At 39.6% G+C, this 16,529-nt stretch overlaps 2 protein-coding genes across 5 annotated transcripts in view; both read right to left on the bottom strand.

Moving 5' to 3' along the window:
• The window catches only part of LOC123981564 (pro-neuregulin-3, membrane-bound isoform-like), a 580,451-nt gene that overhangs the window by 308,877 nt on the left and 255,045 nt on the right, over window positions 1-16,529 (bottom strand). The gene's annotated exons all lie outside the window — the stretch shown is intronic.
• zmp:0000001301 (rab9 effector protein with kelch motifs) lies at window positions 5,266-13,639 on the bottom strand. Of its 2 annotated transcripts, none has more exons than XM_046066469.1 (19): window positions 13,497-13,639; window positions 13,079-13,151; window positions 12,042-12,114; window positions 11,832-11,874; window positions 10,961-11,039; window positions 10,628-10,716; window positions 10,356-10,502; window positions 10,039-10,090; window positions 9,728-9,828; window positions 9,220-9,305; window positions 7,938-8,019; window positions 7,749-7,834; window positions 7,563-7,650; window positions 7,243-7,291; window positions 7,026-7,116; window positions 6,615-6,715; window positions 6,299-6,383; window positions 5,918-6,022; window positions 5,266-5,457 (listed from the first exon to the last, which is right to left on the bottom strand). In XM_046066469.1, exons 2-19 carry the CDS (start codon window positions 13,138-13,140, stop codon window positions 5,353-5,355), a joined length of 1,524 nt encoding a protein of 507 aa, XP_045922425.1. In that variant the 5' UTR covers window positions 13,141-13,151; window positions 13,497-13,639; the 3' UTR covers window positions 5,266-5,352. The 2 variants fall into 2 exon arrangements, with proteins under 2 accessions (XP_045922425.1, XP_045922426.1); XM_046066470.1 differs by having other exon boundaries at window positions 13,079-13,155; window positions 13,497-13,634.

The raw sequence follows: 16,529 nt of genomic DNA, 5'->3' as shown, positions 1-16,529 counted from the left end.
AAACAGGGGGAAACTAGCCTAAGCTGCATCTAATGGTAAAACACAGACTTCCAGTAGCTCAAAAACTATTTGATTAGTTGTATCCTGAGTACTGAACAGGTGTAGAAACAGAAATGTTAAATTAAACATTGTGGCTTTAGCAGCAGCGAGCTTTTTATTTAAGTTACCAACAACCTAACTCTCCTGTCACCAAAAGCTTTGTGACTCTTGGGTGGACTGGGTCAATAGCTGGTCAGCTAATATAACAGAGACCGTTCATTATCAATCAATTCTTCCCCCTTTTCCGTTTATCAAATAACCTATTTGATAGACACTTTATTTTTGACTTCTTAATTAAATTCTAATTATCATAATGCATTAATGATGACTTGTTTGACTGAAAAAAATCTAAAAGTAGGATTTACTGAAAATATAAATAAACATTGAGCAAATAAGGGTTATATAACACATTCAAAGCTAACCCTGATAGATGCAATACATGCTCATAAATAGGAAGAATAGAGAAAAAAGGATTATAGCATTAAGTCAAAAACACAGCTCTTATTTTTCTTTGTCTCCTCACTTCCGCCCGTTTTTCTGCAAGCCTGACACTTCTCACTCTCCCTCCCCGCCCCTGCCTCTCACTGCCAAATAGTGCAACCGAGAGAAACTAGAAGGACACCGATTGGCGCATTACGCTGTTTTTTCTTGCATAATAGTGATCCGTCCTGCTGTTGAATCTTGAATGCGACAGCTGAGGAGACAGGAGAAGAGAGAAACACACAGAGAGACAGACAGACAGACAGACAAGCATAAATGGCAATCAGACATGTAACAGTTCTGCCACTTGATCAGTTAATAAAGAGTGAGAGAGATAAACTCTGTGTCTTGACAGTTATTAAAGCAAAATGCTCTTATTTAGGCTATTTGGTCCTGTCAGGGCTGTGATGCTGCTGCCTTTAGAGTTTATTGCCTTCACATTCTGGATTAATCGCAATGTGGTTTTTATTCAATAACATGAAATCATGTAGTGTATGTGTTCAGAAAATTGAGTTTATGAATTGTTATGTGACAGTAAGGTGGTGGAACCAAACACCAGAAAAGTAAAGTTAGTATCCCCCCCAGATCTCATAATTAGGAGATCAGGTAACAGGTGTTCTGTGACCTATCCTATCAGATTCTGCGACCTGATTGAGGACCTGTCCACCTGTGTTGATCCTCACAGAATAGGCCTATCAACTGAAAAAGACCAACGTTTCGACCAAATAGGCTGATGTCAGGAGAGGTGTGTTTGCTTTACAGACAGACTTATACACCAAAGTTTGCGCCCCTGGACAGGTCGCCAGTCCATCGCAGGGCCACACATAGACAAACAACCACTCATACCTAAGGACAATTTTGGAGACACCAATTCACCTAGCCTGCATGTCTTTGGATGGTGGGAGGAAGCCAGAACCCACAACCTTCTTGCTGTGAGGCGACAGTGCTAACCACTGTACCACCGCACCGCCCTGCTAAGTTCTAACTTGTCAATAATCAGATCCATTCATGCAGAATGAAAGTTTGCCGTAGCACTACGTCAACTTTTTTTAATGTCCCACCCCATCCAGGCTGTGATGGGTCGGTTCAGGAAAAGTGACATTGATGAGTAACTTCGTGCACATGCTTGGATAAAGAAAACACCTGATCTTCTCACTACTCTGTCTCCGCTGGTTGAGAGGACAGTACTGGCCCACTTCAAGAACTGCGTTTGGGCATTTTTTACTCTGTTCAGGCGCCATGTGCCTCTGTTGACAAAGCAAGCTGCTGCTCTGTCTCCTGGCAGTTGTTGTGGTGCTGAGGGTAATGACTGAGATGTAAGGCCCGTAGACTGTATAAACAAGGGCCTAGTTTGACCAGCGTTTGCGTGAAGGACATGTAGTTCTACATGACCGACCAATGGTGGCGTGCAATAAGTCTGGACCAAAAGAGAAAGGTAAAAGCAATGCAAAACCGCACACAGTGAATGCCAACTGTAGAAAGGAGAAGCTGAATCACAGACATTGTGGGCATTTATTAGGTTTCAAAAAGCGGACATGTCCAGGAAAAAGAGGACGTATGGTCACTATTCAAACCAACTCCCTGCCTTCTCAACCCCCTACCAGCTACACTTTTGAAAGATCAATAGATAATTGTGGACTAGTCTACTAGAAAGATTTGGGTCTCAGCAACTTTTGACCCACATATTTAACAGTAATGTTTTTTTTTAACAATTTCAGTCTGCTCTCAGGTCCTGTCACTCCACTGAAAATGCATTGACTGAAGGGGTGAATGATCTTCTGCTTGCTATGGATTCAGATTCCACCTCTGTATCACATTCCAAGTCAGCACGATGAACTTTAAATTAGCACAGTTGCTAATTTATTTATCATTCATTTGGAGTCATGTTTGTGTCCACCTGATGAATGTAAGTTTACTTTCCTTTTAGCTCTCATTTGGTCTCCACCAGCTCCTGCTTAATGCTCCACGGTGTTCACCAGCTATCTGCTGCTGTTAGGTAGTGGGCAGGTAGTGTTCAATCAGTTTTTAGAGTGCACTTAGCTGAAAACAGCTGCCTGCTGGAGCTGAAAACCAAAGTGAACCAAAACACTGAGCTAAAGACTGTATAAAAGAAGTGGACATCACCCATTGGTTTGTGGACTACTGTTTTAAAGCTTTGAGTTTGGTATATTGGCCATCACTATCTTGTTTTTTTGGAATGAGACGTGACCGGAAGTCACTACCTACAAGAGGTTGGAGCTAGCTAGCTTGGTTAGCAAGGTGCATCCGTAATTCACATTAACTGGGATGCTAATATTGGCTAAAACCAAATGTAGCCTTCTTAACCAACGCCTTACAGTGTACAATCAAAATACCGAATAAGACATTTATCAAGACAAGACATTATCTTGACAGGTTGCCTTGATCACTTACAAAATGATCATCTTGCTGCATTGAAGAAGACTTCGCTAGTTTCAAGTCTTCAATGCAGCATGATGATCATTTTGAGACCATAAACTCATTAGGAAAGTGTTAACTGAGTCAAGTGGGAACTAGGGTCATTTTGCCAATTAGCAGAGATTTTTTAAGAGGAGACACACCACTTAGTTTTTTTTCACTCACTCTGGTACATTTCTCAAATCATCCCTAACATTTGCAAAACAGTAAGTGCATTTCCACATCTGCAAAAGCCCATAACTTGCTCAAAATCCGTAGTATATCTCTCAAAATTAAATCTTTATGTCATGAACATGTCAGTGCCACCAGAATGAAAGGTCCTTGTGTCATTGTTTACGAACAAGATAGACAAAATGTTTAGTCATGTTATCAATATAGTGCACTCTGTAAGTGTTTTCTGATGTAAACTATGGCTAATGTTTTGATGACAATGACTGAAAATGCACAGTGTTGCACTTTTTCAGTATGTCATATCAATTTCAACAGTATAAAGTCATACAGTGCAAAAGATTGGACATGATTCACGTTTTTACTGTTCGTTCTGTAATTTGTTGACAGACCATGTCATTGTAAAGCAGAAAAGAAAAAGAAAGGACTGAGTGGATAGCACGATGGTAGAAATGACAAAATTAGAAATGTAAGCATGTGAAACACTCCTTAGGCAGATGTTCCTGACTGTCTATATTTTTATATATATATATATATATATATACTGCTCACTTTGTATTGTTACTGTTCACTGTTTATGTTATTGTGTGTATCGGGTGAATGGTCTGAGGGCTGTGTTGCCACTGTAGTATGTTGTGATTTGTTGTTGTCTATTCCTATTTTGTTTATGCATCATGGCTTGTACGAAACAAAATATCTTTCAGCTGTATACTTGAATGCGAAGAATGACAATAAAGCTTGACTTCATTTAACTTTGATTTTGACAACGTGTTCAGCTATTTTGCATGTAGTGACTTATGCAATGAACTAATGCCTAGATGTTTCGGGGGGTAAGACTATTCAACAGAGACTGGGATAATGCATCGTGATCAGCATGACATAACCAATTGATAATGTAGGAAACAGCAGACAATTGTACAGACTCATTTGCTTCAATGTGTCAAAGCTTTTGCAATATGTTCAAAACAATGAGAAATTGCTTTTATGATGTGCACAAGTGACGAGATGTTGTGGAGGTTGAACAAGTAGTTTTGAGAATTTCAATTCTGATCTGAGAAATGCACCAAAGCGACAGGAAAAACTGTAAAGAAGCTCAAATGCATGGTAGAAGTGGTAAGTGGCGGTCACTGATGATTCTATACAAGCAGTTTTTATATCCCGGTGACTAGGGCTCAACAATTAATTGCAAATGCGATAATATTGCATAGTATAAGTAAACTGGTGCTTTTAAAACCTTATTTTGGGGCAAAGTCATCAAATTCTTTCTGCGGGTATTATCAGATTTTACTGGTGATTCCATACATGCAGCTTTTTACGTCTCAGTGACCAGTGAAAGTGCAAGTCTCTCCTTATTCATTTAGATTGGAGCCTGCTCTTGTTAAAAATAACCGCCCTGAGGCGTTACCAAGATGACTTGCCTATAAGGACTTTGCATTTAGTGCATTATGCTTCGTAGAGCTGAGGGGAACTGCAGAGTTGGGTGATCATGTTCTGTAGGTTTTTATCCATTGACAATATAAAAATATTGATCATAGCAGCTTTAAACTTGGCAGAAGTGCAGCAATCGCAAAACAAAATACTCAAAAAATGAGTGACCTGAAATGCAGTGCAATGGCCAATGGTGAAACGACTAGAGCGTGCTTCAAGCCAAGTGGAACCAACCCTACTGACAGCATCGCGAGCAGCAGCTGTGGAGCTCTTCACGGTTCAGCGGTTTGTTTAGAGATGTTGTGGACAAAAAACACATTCAAACTGGTCAACATCCTGTTGTTGACTCTCAGCGGGAATCTGCTTTTACAAACAGACAAAACAATGGCAAAAATACAACAGGCAAGTTTACCATCTCACATTCTGGACTTCTACTCTTCAGTAAATATTAGGACTACGCAACCCTTCACACCCCGCTAAACAGAACTACAAATATGGAAGCGTACAGACAACTTTTCAAGTCTCAACACAAAATATTTGTTACTTTTTTTCCAGGTACTTTGTTAGTTACAAACATGTATGTATGCCATCCTCAGTACTAGAGTAGTACCATCTATCCTGTTTTCCATGGTGCACTGCATCTGAACTGGACATTTTGTCAATTCCCAATCTTGGTTTAGCAACTAACTAAACTAACAAGTCATTTACACCATCTGAGCTTTGTAATTGAATCAGTGTTTATTATGAAGTTCTCACATCACAAAACAATCATATTATGCTGTTCTATGAGATCTATCTATCTCACATTCCTTTGAACTGCTGCATGATGGACAGAAGATGTTCGCTGCGCTTCTGGATGCTACTCTGCTCCTCCTTCAGCCTCTCCTGCTCCAGCAATGTCTCCTCCTGAGGAGAGACCCGTCAGACAGACAGACAGACAGACAGAAAAAGAGTTCATTTAAAGGTAATGCTCACATATCACGGTGTGCTGAGACTCGACACATTTCAGTTCTGAGAAGTCTTGCAATGTGTTTGTTTCTCCATAAAAATTATCAGGAAAAAGAAAAATCACCTCATATGCTGACCATTGGGGAACTTTTTTGGAGCTATTTGACTGAGAAAATTGGTGTCTCTTCATAATGCCTTCAACAGAGCATCATGCAATGAACAGAAAAACAACTGTGAGAAGATCCAAAAAAGGGTGGATGGGAGTTGTTGTGTACAGGTCAACCCCAATAAAGAAATCTTTGTGCGTCAGTAAAAAGCTTGTGTGAAGTGGTGTGCGTGTGTGTGTGTGTGTGTGTGTGTGTGTGTGTGTGTGTGTGTGTGTGTGTGTGTGTGTGTGTGTGTGCGGGCATTTACTGACTCTGAGTCTACAGAGCTCCCTCCTCTCTCTGTCATTCTCCTCGGCTCTTGCTCGGAGCCAAGCTTCATTTTGAGAGCGATGTCTGTCCAGCATGTCCTGCAGCTCCTGACACACACATCAACGTATTTCTCTATATTACTAAACAACACACAAATTCTGTCCATGTGTACTGTTTAGCATGCTCACATGCCCCAAAGCATTTTTAAATGCTAACTAGCAGCAATTAGCATTAACGTACGAGCAAATATAAATTATAGCTAGCTAGCTAGCTAGATTAGAGTAAACAAGACAGATAAAATGGATTAAATACATGGATAAATTAGATTGTTTAACGCAGCATTAGATTGGATTAGTTGAGATGAGCTTGAGGCAGTGATGAACCTGTTGCTTTTGTTGTCTGAGGCCTTCGTGAGCTTCTTTCTCTCTTTGCAAAGCAGCAGCAGCTTCAGACAACTCTGACTTCTCTCTGGAAAAAAGAAATTGAGATGTGAAGACATCAATACAAGTCTGGTAGTTATATGGATATTCAGAGAGTAAATCAGCCAACACCAACTGACTATCTACTGAATTTACTTTCACAAATGTTGGGCACGTTCATGTGAGACATTGTTATTTACTTGTATTGACATTTATGATCTGCTGTAAGTATGTGAAACAAACTGAACAACCTTAAACAAAAATGTACATGTAAGCCTACCGATCCAGTTTCTGGAACTCCTGGTCCAGCAGAGAAAAGGCGGTCTGGATCATTTTCATGGCCTGATCTCGAGCTACAGTGAAGTCTCTGTGGACACACACCTGCAGGACAAAACATTAAATGACCTGTGTTATTATTAGTGTGAGCAGACAGCGTGCTTTGACTGTTAAGCATATATCAACTACTGTTGATACACCGTTATGAAACCGCTGGTATCACAACATGCACATAGGGGATGTGGTTTCAAAACAGAAATTCTTTCAAATTAATCATTTTTGAAGATATAAAAGATGAAATGAGAGCCATAAATACCAACTATGATATATTTGTGTCCTGTCTTTCCCCATGCCTTGTATGTGTGTGTGTGTGTGTGTGTGTGTGTGTGTGTGTGTGTGTGTGTGTTGTCATCACCGGTGCATTAGCTGCTGTGTTCCTTGACTGGTTGGACGGAGCAGACTTGCTCAGCTCGTAGCGGACGTTGGGAACCTTCGTGGGCGTGAAGCTGTTAACGGTCAAAACCAGAGTGAAACCAGAGTAAAGACTGAGAGATGAGACTCAAACAGAGCATGAACACGCACACACACGAAAAGATGAAACAGAAACACAGGTGTGTACAGCAGCTGCTGACCTGTGGCTGACTCCCTGCAGTCCAAAGTCAGACAGAATCTCCTTCATCACTGTGGAGAAAAAGTCCTGTTTTTTTTTCCCAATCTTCCTTCCAACTACTGTACTTCTGTCACGTTTCATGTCACATTCACAAATGAGTTTGCACCGTTATCCCCATTTGTACTACTCTCTCTCCAAAATCTATTGATAATCATGACATCTGATGGTACGTTCCTGTTCCCCCCCTGTCCAGCACTGTTACACTGATTGTGTAATGAATGCTGCAGCCTCTACGCCCTAGTGTTACTTTGAAATAAAATAAATATGAATAATGTAGGATACCTGGTTGTCTCTCTGAGGGGTTAATGAGTTTCATCACCTTCAGATCATTAAACTCCTGCTCTTCATTCTTTCCTCCAAAGACATACAGCTGCCATCCAAAGAAAGCCACAGAAAAGGTTTATTTTATATAACATGACGTGACAATAATAAAAATCATCATTTTAAACTATTTAGTTGCACACTGACGTGGCTGTGGAGGATGAAAGCAGCATGTCCGTGACGGCGGGCCGGAGGAATCCCAACGTACAGAGGAACCTTCCACTTCATCTTAGCTGGAGAGACACGTGAAATATTTGAAGAATATATCTCAATCCTTAGACTTCCTTTAGAATCATTCATATATTTATTTGTCAGTTACTCTGCAGTCTCACTCACCAATGCTGAATTTATGGATTTCATTGGAAGACGTCACTGCGCCTTCCTCATTTGTGCTTTTGCCACCAAACAGGTAGATATCCTCCATGGGATTAAACATAGTGAAAAAATACAAACATTCAGTATAATCAAAACATGGGATAAAAATATTATTACCTTGACTACTTCCAATATTTCATTTAGCAGGATTTTTATGGTTTAACTTACAACATTAACTTGAACTTGAGATAAAGTTAATACTACTGGAGGCTAAAGTGTGCCAATAGAATTTCAGTGGCTAAATCAGATGTATTAAATCGTTAATGCATTTTTAAAATTATGAATGAACCACGCTTTCTACTAATGTCTAATAATACTGTTCATGGGGCTGAACTGAGTAATATTCAGCATTATCAAAATAACTACAAAGATAAATTATCTGTATCTTAAACATAAAGAAAAGATAAAGAGAGACTGATTGCATAACTATCTATACAGACATACGCATATATAACAATTAAGGCGTTCTCAGACAGTGAGCAAAATCCATTTTATGTAGCCTATTTTTAAATTGGCTGGCAGAAGAATCAGGTTCCAGTTTGGGTTCAGGAGGCAGACACCATCCCCACATTTAATAGTAGGCTCAAGACTTTCCTCTTTGATAAAGCTTATAGTTAGAGCTGGCTCAGGTGAGTCTTCCCATGATGCAATGAGCAACTCAGTCCTCCTCTCCCCCTCCATCTGTATGCATTATAATCCCATTAATGCATGTTACTACCTTCTTCTCTCTCTCTCCTTCTGACGCTTTCTTCAGGTGTTTCTGGCTCCAGAGCTGTGGGGTCTGGCTATTTGCTTTCCTGTTTGGATCTTGTGTTGGGCTACTTCTCTCTGTCCCCCCTTTCTCCCTCTAACCGCTCCCCACCTCCAACCGGTCAAGGCAGATGGCCGCCTACCCTGAGTCTAGGTTTTGCTTGAGGTTTCTACCTGCTAAAGGGGAGGTTTTCCTCGCCACTGTGGCCAAGTGCTTGCTCATGGCGGGAATTATTGTTAAATAATATTATGATCTAGACCTGCTTTATGAAAAGTGCAATCAGATACCTTCTGTTATGAATTGGCACAATATAAATAAAATTTAATTGAAAGAACAGCAGATACCCTCCCTCATCTTGCCAGTGACCCCCAATTGCTGTTGTGTTTACATTGAAAACAATGGAAGAGTCTCTCTGTCTGAAAGAAGCTTTACATTCTTTACCAGTTCAAATTCTTCAGATTACAATAAAACCATGTATGGGTGCGTGTGTACTTTATCATGGTGTGTTGTTAGTGTTTGTCCACTGCAGGCTGTAGGTGATTCCCCCTTCACCGTCCATTTCTGCCACACCAAATTCTCTAATAGCAGGAGAAACACAAAGGTCAGAGATTACTGAATAATCTGCAGAGAAGTGTTTAATGTTAGGGTGTGTACATAACCACACTTTCGTATGAAAGTCCTGGACTGATTACATGAGCTGAAATCAGTTAATATATATTTCATGTAACATGAAAATGGAGCTTCTATTGATTTCCATTCAAAAGCATTAGCATACATCAGTCTAATCTTGACATATTTAGAATAAAAATGAAGTGCTTCCTCAACTTGAACATTAAAATACAAACATTCAGAAAATACTGCACCTGGCATTAAAGTTAAATTAAACAACCTGTGTCACATAAAATAACTTAGAACTCTCACTGGAATCATTTTACCTGCATTTATGTGGATGTAAGTTGAGTTGTAGTGTTACACTGCATGCACAAGATAATCTGTTCACCTGTGTTAAGAACATGTAGATCTGTACAGAAGTCTCCGCCTGCTTCATAACCTCTAAACAGGAACACCTGATCGCCGACCAGAGCAAAACTATGACCAGACCTACACACACACACACACACACACACAATAAATAAAGTGTTTGGGTCGGTGTTAATAAGAAAAGATGCAAAAAATATCAGGTATTATTCCAAACTCATATTACACATTGGGTGGCCAGAATAATAGGAACCCCTCTACATTTTGATATTATACATTGCAACATTCCTATGATAAATCCTTGCTTTGTGATACTAAAACTAAATGTCTTACAAGGCAGGAGGCAGCGATCCGCTAGTTTTAACCGGCGTCCAGGTGAAAGACACTGAAATAGAGCAGAGAGTAAGTAAGTGAGAGTTTGAGAGGACAGAAAATGACATGCATACTTATGACAGGCTGAATATTTTAAAAGCAGGAGATCTTTTATAAGTAAATGTTCGTAGAAATGCAGAAGAAAGATATTCAATCTAAAAGCTGATTAGGGTTTGGAAAATGATCAGCAGGGATGAAGAGTATTCAGTGTTTGTAGTTACTGAGGTAGAACATTAAAACCCAAAAGTATGGTTCTTTAATCAAGATGATGTACGGACCTGTGTTAAACACCAGGAGATCGTTGGTTGGATTCCCTTCCAGAATGCCTCCGTACACATAGATGTTGTCTCCCACTGCAACAGAGCTGTGTCTAAGAGATCTGAGGGCCACACCCTTGACTGCTAAGCACTCCCAGGTCAGAGACACTGTCAGAAAATAGAAACACCATCACAGCGCTGTTGGCTCTCACTCTTTCTTAATGGAACACCAAAGCAACAACAAAAAGGTGGATGTGTTCCTCTTTTTCCTCCACCTACTGTAACATCGTCACCTATGTCAAAGCTGTGGACTCCTGGGAGACACTCAGTGGCATCGGGGCTGGACGCTCCTCCAAACAGATACAACTTCCCTTTCACAACACTCAAAACGAAACAAGACTTGCAAATGCATTAGTGCGTTTTTTATATGTCATCAGTGCTAGCACTGCCCATCCCATCTACACTGCTCGTGTGATGCCATAGTCAGGCAATATCACCACAGGAACTTACACAGATGGTTACTGGAAACACGATTGATTTACCTTCCAGTGAGATGGAGAAAATCTAATACTTTTTCAATTATTTCCCAATCATCCATACCAAGTCGCATCAGAGCTGCAGTTTACCAAAGAGTGTGTCCTCCTCTGGCTGCGGGAACTTCTCCTCTCTGAGGAATCTCCTCCCATGTCACATCATCAGGAGAAACTACAAACAACAACAGAATCTCTGGTTATTTATTTTTTTCAGTCCCAGTGGCTCAGCTTTATAACAGCAACAGTGTTGCCTTGGCCCCTGGTTTTCATAGAATACCACAAAAGTCCCCAAAGTAACAAACAAAATATTTATCTTGTGCACAATTTTGGTGCCCTGTGGCATTTTCTTGTAAACAAACTGTTACAACTGTTCTGTTATTCATTATAGTATTTCTAATTAAAACATATTGTTTGTGTCCCTTTGTTTTTCATTGCATGTCCTTTCTCATTGAATGTTTTTGACAGTGGTTCGATTAGGTTCGATTCCCACTGCGACACATCCACCAGTGTGTCCCTGAGCAAGAAACTTATCCCTTGTTGCTCCAGAGGCGTGCGACCTCTGACATATTTAGCAATCGCAAGTCGCTTTGGATAAAAGCGTCAGCTAAATGATTAATGAACTTAAAAATATTTAAGTCAATTTTAAGTCAAACAACAGTCAAAGTTTCCATTGTTTCCATCCATGTCTGCTAGCTAGCAGTCTTCTTCTTTGCTTCTTTTTGCTGGGACATTGTTTTTGGGTGCATCATCGCCCCATACTGTAAATCAGATGGAATAGTGTGAAGCACTAACAACAAGGCTTACAAACAGAATGGGGACCCTCTTGTCAAAGTTTTGTCGCACAGCACTGTTTGTGGTCAAATACTCCACAGGATATCTTCTGTGAACAGGTTAAAATATATCATCACAACTTTGGGGGCTTCTTAGCATAAAGTGTGATCAGGACTGTCTCTTAAATTTTTACCTGTTAGCATGTAGAAGTCGTTGAAGTAAACGTGGATGTCCTCCTAAACACATAAGAAGAAAATTAGCAGACTATTGCCATCCTGATTCCATGTTTCAGCCATGTTTAACTGTGGAACCTCACATGTTGTGTAAAATTGAACGCTGCTGTTTGTCAAATCTCCCTGAATTAAAAAAGGTTTGAATAGATTTCAAGAGAATGAAAAGACACCTCTTGGTTGATGCAGGAGACTCCTCCGAACAGAAAGGCGACATTTCCTGCCACAGCTAAAGAGTGACTGTGTCTGTGAAAGAAGTCGTGGACAGTAAGAAGGGGTCTGACTGTCTGTCCATCTAACAACGAGCAACCACCAGAAAACCACCAAAAAAATCAATTACTATTGTGATCAAAAACATTGAAGCTCTGAGGTTGTTCTGTAAATAGTTTTCAAATAAATATAGCATTTTCTGATACCAATTTCAGACTTAAATTACTTCCTGTTTGTCCCGCCCACTTCCAGGTTAAGCCCCACCCATTCTGAGTACAGATCAGAATTTGTTGAACAGATACATATACATATGGGTGTACTTGCTCATCCCTACTAATGATACACTGCAGGTAAGTCTTACATTCAAATTCAATTCGCGGTCTGTCTGCAGGTCCCTTTTTACATGTAAACTGAAACAAATTTGGAATTGAATTCCCCTTAACTTGAAATGGAAAGTAGTATTAATTTGGTTAAGTTGTTTTAACTTGAGGTATAAAAAGTTAATTAAACTTAAAAAACAATGTTGAGACAACTATAACACTGTAGCTATATCAACTTTATGAACTTTATGAACTGAATTTGTGAGTTGAAACAAGTTTCAAACAAGACTTCAAGTTGAGTTAACTTGCATTTTCAAGACAGCAGGTGGAATTGCATTTCCAAGTTAAACTAACTTAAAATGTCTCATATAGTTAGTTGTCTTAACTTAAAAATGTGAGTTGAAAGGGTGTCGAATTGTATGTTTCTTTGACAAGAGAGTTTCCTTGAATGGACAATGTAATATAGTTGTTTTAACTCACAGTGTCAAGTTCAAACAATGAAAATTAATTTAATAAATTGTATAACGTAACATCATGAGTGGAAACAAAGCTATTCATAAAGTTGAGTTTACTCACATTTTTAAGGCAGCAACGTAAGTTTTTAAGTTGAACCACCTTGATAATTTTTACAGTGTAGTCTAGACATACAGTATTTATGGTACAAAAACAATGTGACCCACCTGGGACTTGGGGCTTCTCCCCTCATCTCTTTCTCCAGCCAGTGACCGCTGGCTAACGCCATCTTCACATCTGCTGTCTCACAAACACCACACACAATTTTTTGTCAATGATTTTGTCTTTTGATATTTCATACTGTTTCCAAATTCTTGTTGCTGTTTCACACAAACTACAGTAACTCTTAAACACATTGTACAGGTTGACTGATGACTGATATCTACCTTCAACATTTGATACCATTTCACCTCTAGATGATGCTACAGCAACGTGACACATTTAAATAGCCATATCCAGATATAAATTAATTATTTCTCCACATTGTTTTTCATTGACATAATAAAGGAAGTGGATCGTGTAGCCTTGGTGGACGTATTCACTCTCTGATTGTTATTTCGTTTATATCAGCAGGACGAAACCTACCTGTTGAGGTTTGTGTCTGTCAAGACGGTGACTTGTTGGTGTTCTTGTCCTATTGTCGTTTTATTGAAGTCACAGCCAGCTTCCAGTCCAGCAGCTATCCTCTGTGTCTCAGCTTACAGGTAAGCTACACTTTCCTCTGCAGGTAAACTGTTGCCTAGCAACGCCTGCTAACACTCTGCTGACCAGAGCAGGTCAGTGTTTCAACAGGACAGATGGAGAACACTGAAAATAGGAAAATCCTTCTTGCTTGCTGTTGTTGATTTGACAGAATTATATATATATATAATCAACACTTTTGTTTTTGCCCCCATTCATCAAAGATCTAAGACTTTCTCTATGTACACAAAAGGCCTATTTCTCTCAAATATTGTTCACAAATCTGTCAGAATCTGTGTTAGTGAGCACTTCTCCTTTGCTGAGATAATCCATCCACCTCACAGGTGTGGCATAGCAAGATTCTGATCAGACAGCATGGGGATTACACAGGTGTGCCTTAGGCTGGCCACAATAAAAGGCCACTGGAAAATGTGCAGTTTCACTGTTTTTGGGAGGTCCGTAAACCGGTCAGTATCTGGTGTGGCCACCATTTGCCTCACGCAGTGCAACACATCTCCTTCGCATAGAGTTGATCAGGTTGTTGATTGTGGACGATGAGCATGCAGATGAGCTTCCCGACAGTTTGTGTAGCAATTCTTTGGTTATGCAAACCGATTGTTGCAGCAGCTGTCCGGGTGGCTGGTCTCAGACGATCTTGGAGGTGAAGGTACTGGATGTGGAGGTCCTGGGCTGGTGTGGTTAAACGTGGTCTGCAGTTGTGAGGACGGTTGGATGTACTGCCAAATTCTCTGAAACGTCTTTGGAGACAGCTTATGGTAGAGAAATGAACATTCAATTGACGGGCAACAGCTCTGGTGGGCATTCCTGCAGTCAGCATGCCAATTGCACGCTCCCTCAAAACTTGCAACATCTGTGGCGTTGTGCTGTGTGATGGAACTGCACATTTTGGAGTGGCCTTTTATTGTGGCCAGCCTATTGCCCAGCTGTGTAATATCCATGCTGTCTGATCAGCATCTTGATATGCTACACCTGTGACGTGGATGGACTATCTTTCTGTCTTTCACTAAATAGTAGCCTAAAAGCCTAGCTATGGATGTTCTCATCTCTCAAGTGTGTTTATTGAAATGGGATCACAGCTCATTTCTGCCATTGAAGCTTTTAATACAGAATACAGAAGGTCTGAGCATGAGGATGTTTACCTATTCACAGCTGTTTAAACGCTTTATTATTATTATTATTATTGTTGTTGTTATTATTATTATCATTTGTTCTCACTGGGTAGATTAAAGCACTATATGTGTAAATATTAGGTGATTTATTTCCCACTCAATAACAAAAAAGTGCCTCCTGTTTTAATTTCCAGCTTACTATCCCGACCCCTCTCATCTGACAGCATCGTCAAATCAAACGGGAAACTGAAATTATTCAGTAATAAAGCGTGTAAACCTGCCGTTGATCTTTAAATCGTGTGCCTGGTGATTGATGATGTAACATCACAACACACACACACACACACACACACACACACACACACAAATACACACACCCAACCACAGCCACGGACACGTGTTTTACCCGTGCATTTCTTCTGCCACAGACATCTGCTACTGTCAAACCAACCGGAATGACTTAATTTTCAAAATAAAACCCCCACATGTTATTAAATTCGCAAACACATTTCTGAGAGAAGCTTAATGATTTTGTAATTCGCAATTCGTGATTGGAAAGGGAAATACATAAATTCAGTTTGTAAATATGTTGGTACTTCGTTTTCTTAGTTTACCGAGCGCTTTTATAGTGGAGGTAAGATCATCTTGTTTCCGGTCTCGTATTAGTTTAATCTGCCCAGTTTGACCAATCCTCCGTCGATGCAGTATATTACAGACTCCTTTTGTTGTCAGTCCTTAATTTGACCTCTGTGTTCCTTTTTCCACATTGTTTACAAATCAGTGCCTGTTTTCTGCACCGTTTTGACCCGTGTCAATCAGGTCCAGACCCAGTCCAGGTAGCCTATTTAAAAAACCTGTAGGCCTAATGGATCCAACCGGACCGCATTTACTTCGTCAGGGTTTGTCGGTGAGACGGGAAGTAGAGCGATTTGGCTTTGAAAATAAAATGTCACAAGATAAAGAGCAAATGGATAAGTTTAGGCCTATTTCAGTTTATCAGAATGTAGTAGGCTAATCTAATCAAAACACTGCTGAAACACTTTTCCCTTTTGGCATTCTTAAAAACATTTGTTGAAATGTGAAAATGTGTGCTTCCAGCCAGTGAACAAAATCCGTCCATTTGTACCTTGTAATTACAGTGTTTTTAACAGGACTTTAATGGCTTTTAAATTAAATTAAAACCTTTAATAATCATTTATCAAATACCCTAATAAAGATTTTAAAGAACCATACTTTTTCTAATAAGAGAAACATTCAGGGAGAAATTTATTCATATTGCTAGGAGTATTGTTGTGAGATGTTAGGAGTATTATAACTTTATTGAAAAAATGTTGGTCTAAAAATGTTTTAGGTAGGCTACAAGTTCAGCGGTACCTGTACTGCAACTTTGTACATTTTAAGTCCTTACAAACCCCTTAATGTGTTCAGAAAACACATTACAAATTCCTTGGTATATTACAGTTCATGAATGTACCCCTTAAAATGTGTTTAATTTGTTTCTTAAGTGCTTTTGACTGTGTCTTAAGTGGTTTAGCTTTTGCTTTTCAAATAAAAGGATTAAAAGGGACCTCTCATTACCAACCTAATTCTATTTTCTGCTACCTTCTGCTCCTACTCTACAACATTTCAGAAGGAAATATTGTATATCACATTTATTTGATAAAGTAAGTTACTTTCCAGATTTAGATTAATAATACAAAATACAATCAACTAATGAGTTGTGATGCTTTATCAGAGGATAAGATTTTATTGATTCCCAGGTGAAAACCCACAAGTAGCCCCACCTTTACCAGCTGCTACATTAAAG

The sequence above is a fragment of the Micropterus dolomieu genome, linkage group LG13, assembly GCF_021292245.1.
Source record: "Micropterus dolomieu isolate WLL.071019.BEF.003 ecotype Adirondacks linkage group LG13, ASM2129224v1, whole genome shotgun sequence".
In the NCBI taxonomy this organism is placed as follows: Eukaryota; Metazoa; Chordata; class Actinopteri; order Centrarchiformes; family Centrarchidae; genus Micropterus; species Micropterus dolomieu.
Note: the sequence above shows the minus strand (reverse complement) of the source record. Positions and strands in the feature narration are given on the sequence as shown.